This window comes from Salvelinus sp. IW2-2015, linkage group LG33, assembly GCF_002910315.2.
Source record: "Salvelinus sp. IW2-2015 linkage group LG33, ASM291031v2, whole genome shotgun sequence".
Taxonomy (NCBI): domain Eukaryota; kingdom Metazoa; phylum Chordata; class Actinopteri; order Salmoniformes; family Salmonidae; genus Salvelinus; species Salvelinus sp. IW2-2015.
In genome coordinates this window covers 20,061,628-20,081,684 of record NC_036872.1, presented here as the reverse complement: position 1 = coordinate 20,081,684, position 20,057 = coordinate 20,061,628, and the positions used below count along the sequence as shown (strand labels likewise).

The following is a 20,057-nucleotide window of genomic DNA, read 5'->3' as shown; positions in this document are numbered from 1 at the left end:
GTCAGTGCATGTATATCGTACCTGGCACTGAGCTTGCATCTTCTTGGAGGATCGGCCAATGATGTAGATCTGGGAGGGAGAGAGGCCGATGGAGGTGTAGACCGCGATGTCTTTGGTAGAACCGTAACAAGCAAAGATCTTCATGTGAGCCTGTGGAACCAGCGAATCAAGTGTCATCGATAAATTCGGACCAAGAAAACGTATTTTCTTGACAATCTCTCCTAATCTTTTTGTCTGCACCATCTCTTCAATCATCTCCTCTCCCTTCATTGTCTTCTGCACCATTCCACTTAGCCCTCACCTACTCCTGAACCTACCCCCAGCCTCTGTTACCCACTCCCTCAACAAACCTACCACCCAACCCCCACTGCCATCCTGACCTCCATGAGTGACTTGAGGAAGTTGGCTTTGTGTCTGAGTGGGTCGTGGACCAGGCCATCACAGAAGGAGACGATGCCATGGGGGAAGTTATGCTGAGACAGCCAGGCCACCACTCTCTGCTTCTGCATGTCTGGACGCCCCGTCACATAGACGATCAGATAGCCCAGGTCCTGCCAGTGCCTGGAAAGAAATCAAAAGGTATAAGAAAGAGTGGAGAGAGTGCAACACAACAGGTTATAGAGACAGAAATCATTTTGGTGCTTATGACTGTCCAATCCCAGGTGATGCCAGGTGCATGTTACCTGACCACATCGACTGCTCCGGCTCGAACTTTGGGATCGCTCCCCATGATGGACACGCTGGCAGCGAATGAGCCGTCTATACTGAACACAACAAACTCTGTCCCATGGGGAAGCACTGTCAGGTAGCTGTCTGCAAATGTGTGATCCCCCCTGTCGGTGATAGGACACAAAACAATTGGAAGATAGAGGAGAAGAGACAGAGACAATTGGAAAGAAATAAAGAGGCAGAGGAACAGAATAAAAAAATAGATGTAAGTGTTTTTTGACAGAGTCACCTAAAACCCTCCAAAAACAAAGGGCACCATTTCTGAAGCCTCAGGACTGGATTGGCTGAAAGAGACCATAGAAGAGCATGCCATAGATGCCAGTCTCACCTGACCACCAGTTTGACCGGATAGACGCCAACCCCCAGCCGTTTGCTCTCTGGGATGATGAAGGACACACGGCCACTGCTGTTGGTCAGCTCCGTGTCAAAGTACACCCAGTCTCCAGATGGGGGCTGGGTCATGATGTGGATGTCCACCTGTAAATATAATATATACTGTATATGCCATTTAGCAGACACTTCTATCCAAAGCGACTTACAGTCAAGCGTGCATACATTTTACATATGGCTGGTCCCGGGAATCAAACCCACTACCCTGGCGTTACAAGCGCCATGCTCTACCAACTGAGCTACAAAGGACCAACATAGAGATAGATATACAACCACTTTGAACACAAACACATTGAAGATGCACACATACATGTAGCGTATTTTGAATTGAAAACAAATACAGATAAGACTCATGGATGGAGGGATAAGTACATAGGGATAAGGTGGATGGAGGGATAAGTACATAGGGATAAGGTGGATGGAGGGATAAGTACATAGGGATAAGGTGGATGGAGGGATAAGTACATAGGGATAAGGTGGATGGAGAGTTAAGTACATTTGTATATAGGACCTTGTGTGTTACAAACCCACTGTTTAAATTGTTGTAATGGAAAATGATCATACTGATTGCTGAGAGAGAGCGAGAGAGAGCCTACCTTCTCCCCAGTCAGTGTGACCATGTCCAGAGGTCCGTACATGAAGCGGCCAGTCACGATCTGCAGCCCACCTTCTGTGAGCACTGCATCATTTACACGATGATTGGCTGTCACATTCTGTCAAAGAAATACACACACATGAATAGATTGAGACACAATTACAGTGTTAGCAAGAGTGAATCTCTTCAAGTGGTCAACACTGTTCTAGCTGCAGCAGACTGTACCCTGATCTTGACGTGGGTTCTCTTCCTGAGCCACTTCTCCCGGGGTTTAGATGGAGTGAACTCTGACACCTCCTTACCATCCAGCTCCAGTATGCTGGAGTTTTCATGTCTCATAACCTAAAATAAACATATAGATGACACCACACATACTCACCATAGCCACACTAGTGTACATTTTAAAGGGGGCCAGAAGCACAGGCCATGGAAGATTGTGGGGTGAGCTCACCTGTCGCAGCAGGAAGGACACTACATCAGTGGACTCCCAGTAGGATGCATGAAAGAGGTGCGGTAGTGCCACTGTGGGGAAGGCTGTCAGGGCATCAGGGCAGTACAAGGCAAAGTCCACACGCTTGGTGCCCCACCAACGGGCTGCGACTGCATGGTGAGAGGGGGTACATGGGTAGGGGTGGGGTAGCATGGTTGCATTGTGAGTAAGGCAGAGGGGCAAAACATCCCAATACACACCCCTGGAAAAGTTCAACCATAAACCGTTTGGCTGTATTGAAGGCTGTACTCAATCATAAACCACTATCAAAGCCCAGATCGTCCACATCAGTTCCTTAGCTAAAATGGAAGTAAGGCAGGAGTTGAAGATTGTTACTGTTGAAATACATATACATAAGGAAGAGAACCATTATTATGCAAGAATTACATTGTTAAAGTTGGTTCAAGACACGAGTCAACGTAAATAGCAACAAACCAGCAGTTATTTGTATTAAATATGAAGAAAAGGGACGATGGTTCAATGATTTTGCCAAATAAAACTTCACTGAGTGGATTCACACTGGGACTGTCACTGATGCATTAATGTTTGCCTCCAGAACAGGCTAGGGCACAAATATCTGAATAACCATTTATTCTTGTGGACTGATCACAAACGTGCCTATGTTGAATGGTGTCAACTATGAGGCAGAGACTGGGAAGTTGGGCAAGTAGCCTTCCTGCTATATCATTTGGATGATGGTTATGTTACACTTTTAAAGTCACAATATCATCTCAGTATGTAGAGGGTCTCTCTTACCGGTCTGGTTTGTGAAGTTAATGGGACTGTGCTGTATTCAAAAAACATAGTCCACCAGGGAAAAGGATCGTCATAGAAACAGAAAGTAATAAACCGAGAAAAGCTGAGAAAAATTTCTGGTAGACAAGAACAATGTTAAAAAGAGATTGATTGTCCAATATATTAAGATTTCCCATAAGAGAAGTCAGTAGTAGGCTGAACCTGGATTTGGTACATAGTTGATAGGATCCAGTGTTTTAAAATAATACCCTGATCCACTTCTGCCTGAGAGTCCAGGGAGACCAGGTCATATATGGCATACTCCAGGCCAGCTGACAAGTGTCTCTCTAACTGACCAGAGCCACAGGGGCTCACACCTCCATTGGCTTCTGGGTCTCTAGGTCTAGTTGTGGCCCATTTCCTGGATCTGTATTGGTAGTTCCTGGGACTGGGTCACTCCTTTCTTTTCTAGGGGACTTGAGGGGGCTTCTCAGGGAGAATTTGGTTTGTGATGTCAGGGCGATTTGGGACAAAAGGCTTTGTCCCAAAGGGAGTTTTTGGTTTGGTTAATTTGGCATGCTTGTGCTATGGGAAACAAAACAAAAAGAAAAACCACGTGAAAATGAATGATGGATAATGTCAAAAGGAATTGTTTTCATACTGTTGAGTACAGTTCCTTATAGTGCAGTTAATTCCAGTTTGCAAACATGTGTAAAGTACTTCTGCTACAAGCTGCATTCACAACCTGAAACTGGCTTCAAAATAAAATAATCAATTAAGTGTCCGACTGGTCTTCATATAAACTGAAAAAGGAAGGTTAGAATTATCTTTTGACAAAACCCATTTTCATACTTATTTTGTGTGTGTATATTCTGTTTTGTTGCATTTCTGAACAGCGACAAAAGCATTCCATGGCAATGAGCAATTCTTTCAAAGACTGGAAATGACCTCATCAACGCACTATTACAACTTCCCAACTGAGTAGAACGTTAGTAAATGTTTGAAAGCTGTGTTATTGGTCCTTATTTAGGACATATCCACTTCAGACAGAGATTACAAGGGAAAGCCAGACTTTGGGAGACATTCTTCTTTACATCAAACACAAAAGAAGCTTGGGCATCTGGGTAGACAGTGTGACAAGGTGCGAACGATGCAGGAATGACTCAGTGAAACAGGGTCTTTTTACATGCATTGCAAACACATTAAATAAATGCATTACTCCTCCTTTGCATTTACATTCAAACAATGGCTCAGAGTAGGACGAACACACAGTGACAGGACGTGAGCTTTTGCTTCTTCAGTAGTAATGTTTTAATCTTCTGGCACATTGAATTTGAACAATGGATATGTCTGTGGTGATGTTATGCTCCCTCTATGATGAAGGGGCTTAGAGCAGTGTAATCCATCACAGGTATCGTAATAAATTGGAGCTGAGCTAGCAGGTAACTAAGTGGTTATTCTGTGAATGCAGGCACAACTGGGTCACTACAGAGCTGCTCGGGATCCGGCGCACTGAGTGATGTGTGAGTAAGGAGGGTGAGAATCAAAGAGAGAGAGGATTGGGGTGAGAATGAAGGAGTGAAGTGGAGTAGGATGAGCAAGAGAGAAAGGAGAGAGGGGGTGGAAGAAAAGAGAAAGGAGAGAGACAGAGAAATAGAGAGAGAAAGATTAGAGAAGAGTGAAAGAGGAGTTGAGATGTGAGTGACCAGAGAAGGAATTGACTGAAAGAGGAGTTGAGATGGAGCAGTGTGTGTGTGTGTGTGTGTGTGTGTGTTGTGTGTGTGTGTGTGTGTGTGTGTGTGTGTTGTGTGTGTGTGTGTGTGTGTGTGTGTGTGTGTGTGTGGTGTGTGTGTGTGTGTGTGTGTGTGGTGTGTGTGTGTTGTTGTGTGTGTGTGTGTGTGAGTAAGACTAGAGAAGAGATTGACAAAGAGGAGTTGAGATGGAGCAGTGTGTGTGTGAATGAGAGAGAGAGAAAAACTAGAGAAGAGATTGACTGAAAGAGGAGTTGAGATGGAGCCGTGTGAGTGAGAGAGAGATACGTGTGGTAAGGAGAACACTTACTGTTGGCTATGTTGGTGGCAGTGTAACTGTCTGCCATTCCTGAGACCTGGCTGGCAATGCTGACCTCACTGGCCCTCCGCAGGCCCCGGCAGTGGGGGCCCGTAACGGGGGAGGAGGGGTACGAACTGTCCATGAAGACACCACCATGAGACTGAACAAAATCCGCTATTGAGCCGAAACAAGGATATCCCATTAGACATAGACAAGAGGAGAGGTGGATGAACAGGGAGGTAACAGGATGAGAAGGAAGGAGTTTGCATCCAAGAAATGTGATGGGCCAGGCCATGGTGTTAGTGGGCGTGAAACCAGCAGGAGCCAACGTCAGATTTCTGGGACAATCAGTGAGTGGTCAAATAGTGTTCTGATGAATACAACAGCATGTGAAAAGTGACGTGTGGAAACTTTTACTCCATTGGTGGTCACATTACTATGTCTCAAAATGTGTAATGTCTGTCAAATGATTAGCTGGATTATTATTAGCATGTATCACTAAGGTGATAACAGTTCCATTTAGTATGTGTAATCAACATGTTGTAACAGAAAGGTCAGGAGATACTATATTGACCACAAGGATACACAATTACAATGCAAGTGGCAGGGTTCCATGTTTCAAGCAGACATCTGAGCAACACAGTCAGTATAGCTTCCAAGCCTCCGATTTGGCAAAATCACCCACTAGGAGAAGATAGTGCTCCAGTCACAGTGTTATGGTTTATATGGAGACATTTGCCTATCACCTTTACACACTCCCCAATGCTTGTATTTGTCGTTAAGGAGATGCTGCAGCAGCAAAGAAACACCATCACAACAATGAATGCAGGTAGTGGTACCATATTTTCATACCATTACAAAGGACATTAATACTTGATGGTAACAGCAAGCACAACACAGCAAAACAAGGACAGACTCTTCCAGGTCAAGGGTTCCTACAAGTACCTATCTGAATCATTCACTGTAGCAGCCATTGCTGTCTCTCTAAATCACTAAAATGCAAACAACAATAATGACTATTACATTTTGATTAGCAAAATTACCTCATTTTCGTAGAGATAGTGTAAACAGACAGGCTCTGAGAGCCATGCTAATGAGCTATAATAAAGGTAATGGACTGAATACTGCAGAAACAGGGCAGAACATGTCATGCAGGACATGTTTGACCTGGAACAGTCAGTAATGTGACCCCAACTCTTGACTGGGGTAACATTCTCACAGCATTTTCATGCACCGGTTTTGGTAAGGGTCTGAAAACATACACACAGACACAGTCAGTGTGGAAGGGGAAGGTGGAACTGCAACTAACACAAAAATACACGTGTACGACACAGAGTGAGAGACTTCCCCCCGAGAGGTGAAGAGGAGACGCTACACACACTCCAGAACAGCAGGTGTGGCCTTGAGGGAGCCCTCCTGCCAGTTTAGCACCGGCACAGGGATGCAGGTCTCGCTGATAGGTTCCTGACAGCGGAAAGAGAGGGGGGTCCCACTATCGAGCAGGAACTGAGGGTTGCTCTGGACTGTCTCCACTAGAGGGGGAGGTGGGGGGTCAGAGGGGAGAGGGGAGGGGGGAGGGGGCAGGGGGCAGGGGAAGGGGGCAGGTTTTGCAGAGATGGGGAAGGAGGCCGAGAGAGGAGGGGAAAAGGAGACAATGAAGACACAGAAAAGACAGCAAAGGCGAGTCAAGCCCAGGAAATACTGCAGTAGCAGTAACTAAGGCAACAACAGGTTCTAGAATAGAGCTAAAATGAGCAGTAGAAGGGGAATGCTGTTATTGGATTCTAATTCAGACTAGGCTGACTAACTCATATTAAAATGTACCTCAGCACACACTGATTAACGAACCAAAATGAATCTTTAAAACTTTCTCAATGCTGCACAGTAAACCTGAGGATATGGGCTGACAGCTCATTAGATCAAAATGATCATCATATTACTTAACAATCTATTACATCATATCTAAGATAAAAAGAATCACAGCTAGTAGCCATTCACAACTAGCACTTCCCTTGCTGCTCTTGCTGATTAAAGGATATCCATGAATGGAAAAGACTATCAGCAAAGGAGAGATTGAGTCTCTAGCATTACTTCTTGAATAGCAGAATAATAGTGTATCATTGAGCCCTACTTAAACAGAAAGGGTGCAGTGTAGCCTGTAAGGTTACTCTACTGTAAGGGCTAGCCAGCCACAACAGAAACCAGCAGGACCATGAAAACATATAGATGAGAACATTGCTTCACAAAGACTTGAAGCACAAACAATAGAAAAACGTTACATTTTTCTTAACTTGATGGACTTTTCGGCCTCTAATAGCAATCCACAGACCACTGGCAAAATGTCTCAGAGACATTCCTTGTGGGAAAGAAAACCAACTACATAATCCATCACATTTGTCAGTTTCTACACACCCTGTTACACCACACAGAGTCCCCAATGGATAATCAAAACACGGGTTATATAACCTATGAATGTAACAAAATGTGTACATTTTTCTTTGCATATAAATACACAACAGTTATATGCTCATACAAGTACAAGAGTGTGTGTGTGTGTGTGTGTGTGTGTGTGTGTGTGTGTGTGTGTGTGTGTGTGTGTGTGTGTGTGTGTGTGTACACGTTTCCAGCACTCAGTCCAGTGTGCTCACCCAGTAGAGCGGAGTTGCCGTCCCCCAGGGGAAATCGTGTGTAGCGGGGTACGTTGAAGGGGGGCAGGAGGTGGAACTTCTTCTCCAGGAGGGGCTCCAGGCGCGAGGCCGAGGGGTCGGCTGGGTGGAACAGGTTGTAGACCTGCTGGCAGGCAGGGCGCAGCTGGGCCACTAGGGGGAGACAGAGTTAACAGGCGGAAAGAGGTCGTCATTAGTTACCACAGCCACAAAGTCAGAAGGGTCGACCAATCAGATGAGGGAGTGTGATGACACCTATGACGAGAGACATGCATTTATTTTATCTAGTGATCCATCAACGATGTGGTCATTTATTATCTGTAATAAAACCAACCGTTCTAAATGCAAAGTGGTAATCGGATGTCTTATTCAAACTCAGCTTGCAAGCTTATAATGATGTTTGCCCTTACTCATAGTTATTTGTCTTAAACTAAATATACTTAACAAAAATATAAACGCAACATGTAAAGTGTTGGTCCCATGTTGGAAGCTGAAATAAAAGATCCCAGATATTTTCCATACGCACAAAAAGCCTATTTCTCTCAAATTTTGTGCACAAATTTGTTTACATCCCTGTTAGTGAGCATTTCTCCTTTGCCAAGATAATCCATCCACCTGACAGGTGTTGCATATCCAGAAGCTCATTAAACAGCATGATCATTACACAGGTGTACCTTGTGCTGGGGACAATAAAAGGCCACTCTTAAATGTGCAGTTTTGTTACACAACACAATACCACATACATTTTGAGGGAGCCTGCAATTGGCATGCTGACTGCATGAATGTCCACCAGAATCGTTTTAGAGAATTTGGTAGTACGTCCAACCCGCCTCACAACCGCAGACCACCTGTAACCACGCCAGCCCAGGACCTCCACATCTGACTTCTTCACCTGCGGGATCGTCTGAGACCAGCCACCCGGACAGCTGATGAAACTGTGGTTTTGAACAAGCCAATAATTTCTGCATAAACTGTTGGAAACCGTCTCAGGAAAGCTCATACTGTGTCAAGATTCTGAGGCCCATTGTCGTGCCATTCATTCGCCATCACCTCATGTTTCAGCATGATAATGCACGGACCCATGTTGCAAGGAAAATGTCCCAGTCCATTGCCTGCATACTCTCCAGATATGTCACCCATTGATCATGTTTGGGATGCTCTGGATCAACGTGTACGACAGCATGTTCCAGTTCCCACCAATATCCAGCAACTTTGCATAGCCATTGAGGAGTGGGACAACATTCCACAGGCCACAATCAACAGCCTGATCATCTCTATGTGTTACGCTGCATGATGCAAATGGTGGTCACACCAGATACTGACTGGTTTTCTGATCCACGCCCTACTTTTTGTTTTAAGGTATCTGTGACCAACAGATGCATATCTGCATTCCCAGTCATGTGAAATTCATAGATTAGGGCCTAATGATTTTATTTCCTTTTATGAACTTTAACTCAGTAAAATCATTTAAATTGTTGCATGTTGTATTTAGATTTTTACTCCAATATCTGCATTGTTTTGAAATGGCATGTAAACAAACAAATTGCCATCTTGATTTTAGATTTTTAATTTTCCAAATCCACAAGTAAAACATACAGTTTCATAGAAATGTTCACAGAAATTAAAATGTTTGAAATTGGCAATTTTTGGGCTGATTTAAGATTAAAACTTCAACCCTGTTACTTTATTTGACATCAAGGCACTTAATATAGTTATTTATTTATTTAACATAACATAGCCTTGCAGTCCACCTTTTTGGTATTTTGTACCATTTTCCATCTCTGTACAAAGCCATGGTCTTCAAGCTATGGAAGATGACAAAACATTTAATAATTGTAATTGATTGGACTTAACATGACACCCAAAGCTCTTTACAGTCTAAGTGGAAACTCACCACCCTGAACCCACTTACATACTCTTCATTTTATTTATTTTATTGTACCATCCACCCCCCTCTTCAGAAGACAAAAGTAACATTGTTTTAAATGTTTTGTTTTTTACAGCTATTAGGTACAAAACATTAAGGACACCTGCTCTTTCCATGACAGACTGACCAGGTGAATCCAGGTGAAAGCTATGATCCCTTATTGATGTCACTTGTTAAATCCACTTCAAATCAGTGTAGATGAAGGGAAGGAGACAAGTTAAAGAAATATTTTTAAGCCTTGAGACATGGATTGTGTACACCTGTCATTATTTTTTACATTTTATTTAACCAGCTAAGTTGACTGAGAACACATTCTCATTTTACAGCAACAACCAGGTGAATAGTCACAGGGGAGAGGAGGGGGATGAATGAGCCAATTGTAAGCTGGGGATGATTAGGTGACTGTGATAGTATGAGGGTCAGGTTAGGAATTCAGCCAGGACACCGGGGTTAACACCCCAACTCTTTTGATAAGTGCCATGGGATCTTTAGTGACCAGAGAGAGTCAGGACACCCATTTAACGTCCCATCCAAAAGATACCACCCTACACAATCCCTGCCCTGTGGCATTGGGCTATTTTTTTAAACCAGAGGAAAAGGTGCCTCCTACTGACTCTCCAACACCACTTCCAGCAGCATCTGGTCTCCCATCCAGGGACCAACCAGGACCAACTCTGCTTAGCTTCTGCAGCAAGCCAGCAGTGGGATACAGGGTGGTATGCTGCTGGCTAAAGGGGGTGAATGGGCAAGATAAAATATTTAAGTGCCTTTGAATGGTGTATGGTAGTAGGTGCCAGGCACACTGGTTTGTGTCAAGAACTGCAACACTGCTGGGTTTTTCCATGCTCAACAGTTTCCTGTGTGTATCCAGCCAACTTGACACAACTGTGGGAAGCTTGGAGTCAACATGGGCCAGCATCCCTGTGGAATGCTTTCAACACCTTGTCCATGCTCCGATTAATTAAGGCTGTTCTACGGGCAAAAGGGGGGGGGGGGGTGCAACTTAATATTAGGAAGGTGTCGTTAATGATTTCTACACTCAGTGTACATTATTCATACACTTTACATACATGGTACATTTATACACATAATTACATGATAGGAATACAGTTTGATATGTACACGTTACGGAGGGGATATGTACCCCTGCGGAGGGGTTTCAAAACAGAGAGTGGTGCTGGATATCTGGCCCTTGTACTGACAGATTTCTGTTTCACATTGAGTCTCCACAAAGGAGATTTGAAGATCTGTCTTTGAACTTACTGCCTTCTTGTTCATTTCACCAGCATATTTCTCTTTGGCTTTTGTTTGTTTGTCTTTCCCCTGGTGGCATTCATACGTCGTTGTACCCACAACTTGAAATGGAACATCATTGAATGGGAGACTGAGTTTTTTCCCTGCCAAAGGCTGTGCATCTGTTGAAGGTCAACAATGATATATTACTATTAGAATGAAAGGCTTGTAGGGAAACTAACAATGTTGCTCTATCAAATAGAATAACTCTGTGCTTGGAATGGAATCCCTTATGCTAGCTATCTCATTTTAGACGAGAGTAGCAAAAGCTCCTTACTAGTTATCTAAAAAAGAAAAGACAACTTACCCTTTTGCCCAAAACTTTTGTCCTTGTTCAATGTTATTAATTTTAATGACGTTGCCAATCCTTGTTCCCGAATGTATTTAGTCCACAAACTTCAACTCGAGATATGCCATTTCGAAAATTAGGCGTTTCCCAAGAACCGAAATACGTGTCATCACACTCCCTCATTTGATTGGTCGAGTAGGCGAGACTTCTGACTTTGTGGTAACTAGTGGCGGCGTGTAAAGGAGAAGGGGATTTCAAGGAGATAAGACCCCACAGTACCTTCTAGGTTTTCACAACCCAATTCAGACCACACCACTTTTAAATGTTAATTATAAACTGGGTGGTCTCGCCCTGAGTGCTGATTGGCTGACAGCCCTGGTATATCAGACCGTATACCACGGGTATGACAAAACATTTATTTTTACTGCTCTAATTACATTGCTAACCAGTTTATAATAGCAATATGGCACCTAGCGGGTTTGTGGTATATGGCCAATATACCACGGCTAAGGGCTGTATCCAGGCACTCCGCGTTGCGTTGCGCTTAAGAACATCCCTTAGCCGTGGGATATTGGCCATATACCACCCCCCGTGCCTTATTGCTTAAATAACACATTTTTAAGGTACTTTATTAATTTTACCTCTGTTTAGGTGGGCTTACCATCCAGCACAGGAATGACAGTCTTCCTCAGGGCAAGGACAAGGCCCAGAGGAGAGCCGAAGAGGAAGAAGTCTGCCACCTCAAATTCAAACTTCCCCAGAGAGCCTGCATCCTGAAAGGTGCTGCTGCTGGACCTGCGCGAGCATGGGTCGGTCCGCAGAACACTGGAGTGGAGGCTGAGGCGACAACAGACAAACAGTCAGGGTCACAAGGAGGGAAGCACACCCACATCTACTGTATACACACAAACACAGCACACAGTAAGAGAAACAGAGACCAATGTAGGTAAACAATTATAGCAACCCATGACTCTACAATATCACATGCATAGCCATATACCCTTCTCAGTACAGTAACAATATTAACCATCAGCTACATCAATGATGTCATGTAACTGTAGTAATGTAACCCCTGTCACACCTAGTCAGGAAGGCCTGGTGGTGTTTGATGGTGTCCAACTCATATGTGGAGGAGTCGCTCGTCTTGCGGGGCAGCTGTCTCTTGGGGTCATCTGGTCCTCCTGAGCGGGGGATGTCGATGTTGCTGCGGCTCAGGTGGCGGCTGCTCTCCAGGGTGGGAGAGGCAGAGCCATAACCACTGTTGATGATGATCCCTGGAGAGAGGAGGTCCTGGTCCTGCAGGGATGTATGCGGAGAAGGACAGAGGTTGGGGAATGGACATTGAACTTGACCGATAAGCAAACGGCACCAGAACGAGGATGGGTGTTGGATAAGTGTCCTTTCTTGAGGAGAAATGTGGTGGTGAAATAGTGGAGGGCTGTAACTTGTATTTAGGGTGAATAAGAGCTACTGGTTGAGTGTCTGGGATTTGGGGTAGGGGCAAAGCTTAGGAACAGGGAGAGTAGTTAAGCATTAAGGTTTGGGTCTTACCTGTACGCTGATTACACTACCCCTGCGGCTGCTGTTCTGGCTCTCACCAATAGTCTGGTTGCTGATACACAAGGCGTCAAACCCCAAGATCCCTCCCACGCAGTCCCCAATCAAGCACACCTACATAGAGGTCACAGGTCAATTTACTAAAACAGATCAGATCATTAGATATCAATCAAGCAGGATGCAGATAAGAGGGTCCAATCCTTTTAAAACTAACCAGATGTCATAACCACGTAATCAAACAAACCCGCCCGAGCAAACACACACACACGTTTGGTCCCCACAAGGATAGTAAAACAAACAATTGATTCCCATTCAAAGTAATATTTCCCTAACCCTTAACCTTAACCCCTCATCCCAACCTAACCCCTATGCCTAAAATAGCTGTTTTGCTTGTAGCGAAATGTCCGAATTGTCCTTGTTTTACTATCCTTGAGTGGACTTCTGGTCCCCACAAGGATAGTAAAACCAAAAACACAAACAAACATACACACACACCTACACACAAATCTAAAGCTAGATGAAAATACATCCTGTATTGAATGAGCAATCTATTAAATTATGTGAGCTTCTGACAATTTGTTATAAAAAGGCTTGAATCTTGAATCTCAGGTCTGTTCAACGCTGGTCCGACCAATCTGAATCCACGCTTCAAGACTGCTTCGATCACGCGGATTGGAATATGTTCCGCATCGCGTCCAACAACAATATTGACGAATATGCTGATTCGGTGAGCGAGTTCATTAGGAAGTGCATTGACGATGTCGTACCCACAGCAACGATAAAAACATTCCCAAACCAGAAACCGTGGATGTGACCGGCAGCATTCGCGTGAAACTGAAAAATCGCGAACCACTGCCTTTAACCAGGGCAAGTGACCAGAAGCATGACCGAATACAAACAGTGTAGCTAGTCTCTCGCAAGGCAATCAAACAGGCTAAGTCCCAGTACAGAGACAAAAATCGAGTCGCAATTTCAACAGCTCAGACACAAGAGCGGTATGTGGCAGGGTCTACAGTCAATCACGAAACAAAAAAGAAAAACCAGCCCCGTCGCGGACCAGGATGGTCTGTGCTCCCAGACAGCGCCTAAACAACTTTTTGCGCCGCTTTTGAGGACAATACAGTGCCACTGACACGGCCCCCTACCAAAACCTGCGGGCTCTCCTTCACTGCAGCCGAGGTGAGTAAAACATTTAAACGGTGTTAACCCTCGCAAGGCTGCAGGGCCCAGACGGCATTCCCAGCCGCGTCCCAAGGCATGCGCAGACCAGCTGGCTGTGTGTTTACGGACATATTCAAATCAATCCTATCCCAGTCTGCTTTCCCACTGCTTCAAGAGGGCCACCATTGTTCCTGTTCCAAGAAAGCTAAGGTAACTGAGCTAAACGACTACCGCCCCGTAGCACTCACTTCACGTAATCATGAAGTGCTTTGAGGACTAGTCAAGACCATATCACCTCCACCCTATCCGGACACCCTAGACCCACTCCAATTGCTACCGACCCAATAGTCCACAGACGACGCAATCGGCAACCCACCTGCACACTGCCCTAACCCATCTGGACAAGAGAATACCCATGTGAGAATTGTTCATCGATTACAGCTCAGCATTTAACACCATAGTACCCTCCAAACTCGTCATCAAGCTCGAGACCCTGGGTCTCGACCCCGCCCTGTGCAACTGGGTCCTGGACTTCCTGAACGGCCGCGCCCAGGTGTGAGGGTAGGTAACAACATTCCACCCCGCTGATCCTCAACACTGGGGCCCCACACAGGGTGCGTTCTGAGCCCTCTCCTGTACTCCCTGTTCACCCACGACTGCGTGGCCGATGCACGCCTCCAACTCAATCATCAAGTTTGCGGATGACACTACAGAGGGTAGGACTTGATTACCACAACGACGAGACGCCTACAGGGAGGAGGTGAGGCCCTCGGAGTTGGTATCAGGAAAATAACCTCACACTCAACGTCAACAAAACAAAGGAGATGATTGTGGACTTCAGAAAACAGCAGAGGAGCACCCCCCTATCCACTCAGCGTAGTATGGAGAATGGAAAGTGTTTAAGTTCCTCGGTGTACACATCACGGACAAAATAATTGTCCACCCACACAGACAGCGTGTGAAGAAGCGCAGCAGCGCCTCTTCAACCTCAGGAGGCTGAAGAAATCGGCTTGTCACCAAAAGCACTCACAAACTTCTACAGATGCACAATCGAGCATCCTGTCGGGCTGTATCCGCCTGGTACGCAACTGCTCCGCCCACAACCGTAAGGCTCTCCAGAGGGTAGTGAGTCTTGCAAACGCATCACCAGGGCAACTAACCTGCCCTCCAGACACCTACACCACCCGATGCACAGGAAGGCCATAAAAGATCATCAAGGACAACAACCACCCAAGCCACTGCCTGTTCACCCCGCTATCATCCAGAAGCGAGGTCAGTACAGGTGCATCAAAGCAGGGACCGAGAGACTGAAAAACAGCTTCTACTCAAGGCCATCAGACTGTTAAACAGCCACCATAACATTAGCGGCGCTGCCAACATACTGACTCAACTCCAGCCACTTTAAAAATGGGAATGATGGGAAATTATGTAAAAATGACCACTAGCCACTTTAAACAATTGCCACTTAATATAATGTTTACATACCCTACATTACCCATCTCATATGTATATACTGTACTCTATATCATCTACTGCATGCTTGCCATCTTATGTAATACATGTACCACTAGCCACTTAAACTATGCCACTTTATGTTTACATACCCTACAGTACTCATCTCATATGTAATTATTACCGTACTCTATACCATCTACTGCATCTGCCATCCGTTCTGTACCACCACTCATTCATATATCTTTATGTCATATTCTTTATCCCTTACACTTGTGTGTGTGTGTGTAAGTATAGTTGGAATTGTTAGGTTAGATTACTTGTTGGTTGTATTACTGCATTGTCGGAACTAGAAGCACAAGCATTTCGCTACACTCGCATTAACATCTGCTAACCATGTGTATGTGACTAATAAAATTTGATTTGATTTGATTTGAATTTATACAAAATTTAACCTGTGTCAAATATCGAATGCTAGCTTCATTTTGGTTATCTAAAAGAACATTGAGTAACAGAAAACACCCACACCCACATAATTCAGAAACAGAAAACACACATAATTCATTGGTGCTAAACGGCTTCAAAACTGATGTTCTTCACAAGAAATCAAGTGTATCTCCTCCTTGACTAGGGAACATGCTCTTGAATCTTAGTATTTGGACTGAAGATATTATGTTCTGCCATTTGAGAGTTCCAAATAAAGAGCAGCCCATGCCCACACCTGGAACAATGGAGAGGCTGACAGGCCAGTGGCAGCACCTCACCTGGCCAGAGAAGGTTGTCCCATCCAGGGACCTGATGAAGTCGTTGTACACCTGGTTGGCTCTCATGATGACGGTGGCCACAGCCTCCTGGTACTGGGGGGCGGAGGTGGCCAGGAGAGGCAGGGCAGCCAGGGGGATGTGGTCCTGACTGCTTGACAGACAGCTCTCATCATAGCTGTACGGGCTCAGACTGAAGCCAGGGACGGACACACACAGGGGAAATTGTTCGTAATAGTAGTAGTGTGTGTACTGTAGTTATGTACACATTACAATATCTATGGTTGTGTAGTGTGTGTGTGTGTGTGTCCCTCACTTGGACACCAGGGAGAAGGCCTCAGCACAGATGGCAGGGCAGGGCACCAGGCGGATGGCGATTTGTCCCAGCGCGGTGGGATAGTGCACGCGCATCACTGTGTCAAAGGCAGTGCTGATGGTGTTGACATCGCCCTGCTTACTGGTCTGGTCCCCTCCCCCTGTGTCCAGGATGTTGCCTCCATGTAGCACCAGGATCAGCACGTGGATCTTAGAAGGCTGCAGACACTGCTGAGAGGAGAGGTCCTATTATGGGGAGAGGAAAGGAGGGGGAATTGATGGGGTGAATGAGAGGTAAAGAGGAAAGGCAGGATGAGTGGCATTAGAGAGATCTGTTAAACTTAAGGGAAATGAAGCCATTCACCCATAGAACCATGCTTCTGGCTTGGCTGCTAATTATTCATGACCACTGACAATATGCTTCATGACTTACTCACAAAACTAGCCACCCGAGCCACGGCCTGTTCACCCTGCTACCATATAGAAGGCGGAGACAGTACAGGTGCATCAAAGCTGGGACCGAGTGACTGAAAAACAGCTTCTATCTCCAGGACATCAGACTTTTAAACAGTCACCACTAGCTGGCTTTAGTCACTGTTACTAGCCGGTACTCAAACCTGCACCTAGAGACTGTTGCCCTATGTACATAGTCATTGAATAATGGTCACTTTAATAATGTTTACATACTGTTTTACCTACTTCCTATGTATATACTATATTCTAGTCAAGGCCTATCCTATATAACTACTGCTGTACACACCTTTTCTATTCATATACTGTCCATAATGTCTATACAAACCATCATACTCTTATATATTTATATTCCGGACTCTGACATTGCTCGTTCTAATATTTCTATATTAATTTCTTTATTTTGCGTGTATTGTTTTTTATTGTTAGGTATTACTCCACTGTTGGAGCTAGGAACATAAGCATTTCGCTACACCAGCGATAACCCCCGTTTTGCCGGTTTAATATGTGGGCTCTCGGTGTGGGGAAGAGAAGGTATGAGGCACTCTGGAAAATGTTGGGTTTATGAGAGCATATTTTTAACTCACCCCCTTTTGTCCACAGAACAGCCTCAATTAATTGGGGCATGGACTCTACAAAGAGTTGAAAGCGTTCCAAAGGAATGCTGGCTCATGTTGAGTCCAATGCCTCTCACAGTTGTGTCAAGTTGGCTGGATGTCCTTTGGGTGGTGGACCATTCTTGATACACACGGGAAACTGTTGAGTGTGAAAAACCCAGCAGCGCTGCAGTTCTTGACACACTCAAACTGGTGCGCCTGGCACCTACTACCATACCCCGTTCTAAGGCACTTAAATCTTTTGTGTTGCCCATTCACCCTCTGACTGGCACACATACACAATCCATGTCTCAATTGTCTCAAGTCTTAAAAATCCTTCTTTAACCTGTCTCATCCCCTTCATCTACACTGATTGAAGTGGATTTAACAAGTGACATCAATAAGGGATCAAAGCTTTCACCTGGATTCACCTGGTCAGTCTACGTCATGGAAAGAGCAGGTGTTCTTAATGTTTTGTACACTCAGTGTATACTGATACATCTCATTGTGTGTTCAGTGTGCACTTCCACTTCCTTCAGACATGAATCACAGGAAGTCTATATGTGATGTCACCCTTCTGGTAACGCAATATTGATACTAAAGCAATAGTAATGTAGCAGCACAACAGCATGCCCGTTCAGCTTTCATCTGCACACTCAGACAGCATTAGAGCATCATTAAGAGACACTGGACCAACCAACACCCCAGCTGGTCACACTGCAAACGCTTCCAACTTTAGCCAACCACAACAACAAGCCAAGAACAACAACATAAGCCAAGGGTAAAGACACATTTGTATACAAATACAAAACCACACTCATATAAAAAGGGAAAACATAATGTGCAGTTTTCCATTTAATTTTTTTTTGTTGGATCCAAAACTCACATTCTTCACAGAGGCTGTAAACTGTAAACTCCACGGCAAGACTACAGTACAGAGGACATTTCACAAGGGATAGAGAGGGGGTAGGCTGGGGCTGGGGCTGGGCCAGGGCGGTTAGTACTGGGCCTGTTAGGGTCTCTGTGGATCTACTCTGGCCCATAATGCAATGGGACAGGAAGTTTACTTCTGACTGGTTCTTTGTTATGGTGATGGTGGGAATGGCAGAGCTATCGGCTTGGTTGCTAACAGAGCCACGCATCTGAACACAAGAGGACAGAGAGGCTGGAGTGGACCCCTCTCTGACTTTCACAACTAAAGCCCTAAGCAGAGTATTACACATCAACGCCTACTGTTAAGCTAGAACACTTTAGTGACTGGAATTGAAGTTTCCTTTTAGCTTATTCCTCCTGTATGTTCAATGTTGATATTTTGTCAGAATATGGCTGTCATGGTGTTGTTGGTATACCAATGTTCGGTTAGAAAGCCATTCACCCTCACAGGTACCTACCTCATCTAGTCTCTCGTCACCGGCCTCCCTTTCATAGTCCCCTGCCATGTCCTTGTATAGCTCTCCTGCAGAAACATCCACAGACACACTTTACCATTGAGAATCAGAGTAATATAATACTGTCAGTAAAAGGAAACTTTGACACAAACTACATCTCCCATCATACAACACACACAGCGTTCCTCTCCATACCAGTGGTGTCTTCTGCATCAGCCGACTCAATCTTGTCCATGAGGTCGTTAGAGTTCCTCTTGGCAATCTCCTTAGGAAAGACCTCTTCATCACCTGACAAGTCCTCTGTGGGGGAGAAGGGACAGACGTAAAAAAAAAGCTTTTTTTGAATTATCAAGCATAACACCTGCTAAGTCAATGTGCCACTTTATCTCATCTTCAGTATATTCAGTATGTAACACCAAACCTTTTAGACATTTATATGTTCACAAATGTGAAAGGGTCCTCCATGTACTGTCTGAGTACAGATAGAGACAAACATACACCCTGATCCCTACCATATTACATTATGTGGCCATGTGACCAGTCCTTTAAGATAAATAAATATGAATACTGATTAATAAAGTAATTGCCCCCCTGCATGTTCCTCTGAAAACCAGTGGTATTGCAATGGCATAGCCTGCTCAATTGAATCAACAAGCCACTGGATCCTTCGGTGAAATCCCATTACACACACTGTAGTCTAAGCACGTCTGCTTTATCAAAAGGTCACCACTCATAAAAGTCCATCATTTTTTTTACTGGTCCTCGGTTGCACAGATCAGGGAGAAGCTCAGACCAGTTAAAGGAGCTGAGCAGTAGAAAAGCTTTTACATGAGCATTTATCTGAGTTCAATCAAACACGTTCAAGCACAAATTGATCAGAATGATGCTACAAAACAGTAGTATCCATGCATCACATTGGTTTAATCATGTCATCATGAACTAACATAAAATGTCATGAATGGATACAGTGTAAGTACAGTACCAGTCAAAAGTTTGGACACATTTACTCATTCAAGGTTGTTGTTTTTTTGTACCATTTTCTACATTGTAGAATAATAGTGAAGACATCAAAACTATGAAATAACACATATGGAATCATGTAAGAATCAAAAAAGTGTTTTACCAAATCAAAATATATTTGATATTCTTCAAAGTAGCCACCATTTGCCTTGATGACAGCTTTATACACT

The 20,057-nt window shown here is 44.5% G+C and overlaps 1 protein-coding gene across 2 annotated transcripts in view; it reads right to left on the bottom strand.

Annotated features, from left to right (window-relative positions):
• The window catches only part of LOC111957829 (membrane-associated phosphatidylinositol transfer protein 2-like), a 97,661-nt gene that overhangs the window by 1,328 nt on the left and 76,276 nt on the right, over positions 1 to 20,057 (bottom strand). The window contains exons 8-24 of one of the 2 annotated variants that reach the window (XM_023978851.2): positions 19,063 to 19,167; positions 18,871 to 18,935; positions 16,414 to 16,658; positions 16,101 to 16,290; positions 12,718 to 12,837; positions 12,248 to 12,462; positions 11,828 to 12,003; positions 7,640 to 7,810; positions 6,371 to 6,523; positions 5,001 to 5,165; positions 2,166 to 2,314; positions 1,940 to 2,056; positions 1,716 to 1,832; positions 1,058 to 1,206; positions 684 to 833; positions 381 to 561; positions 22 to 150 (exon numbers count right to left, since the gene is read on the bottom strand). In XM_023978851.2, the coding sequence (XP_023834619.1) occupies positions 22 to 150; positions 381 to 561; positions 684 to 833; positions 1,058 to 1,206; positions 1,716 to 1,832; positions 1,940 to 2,056; positions 2,166 to 2,314; positions 5,001 to 5,165; positions 6,371 to 6,523; positions 7,640 to 7,810; positions 11,828 to 12,003; positions 12,248 to 12,462; positions 12,718 to 12,837; positions 16,101 to 16,290; positions 16,414 to 16,658; positions 18,871 to 18,935; positions 19,063 to 19,167 (2,597 nt within the window). The remainder of the gene's footprint in view (positions 1 to 21; positions 151 to 380; positions 562 to 683; positions 834 to 1,057; positions 1,207 to 1,715; positions 1,833 to 1,939; positions 2,057 to 2,165; positions 2,315 to 5,000; positions 5,166 to 6,370; positions 6,524 to 7,639; positions 7,811 to 11,827; positions 12,004 to 12,247; positions 12,463 to 12,717; positions 12,838 to 16,100; positions 16,291 to 16,413; positions 16,659 to 18,870; positions 18,936 to 19,062; positions 19,168 to 20,057) is intronic. The other variant, XM_070437043.1, reaches the window with a different exon arrangement.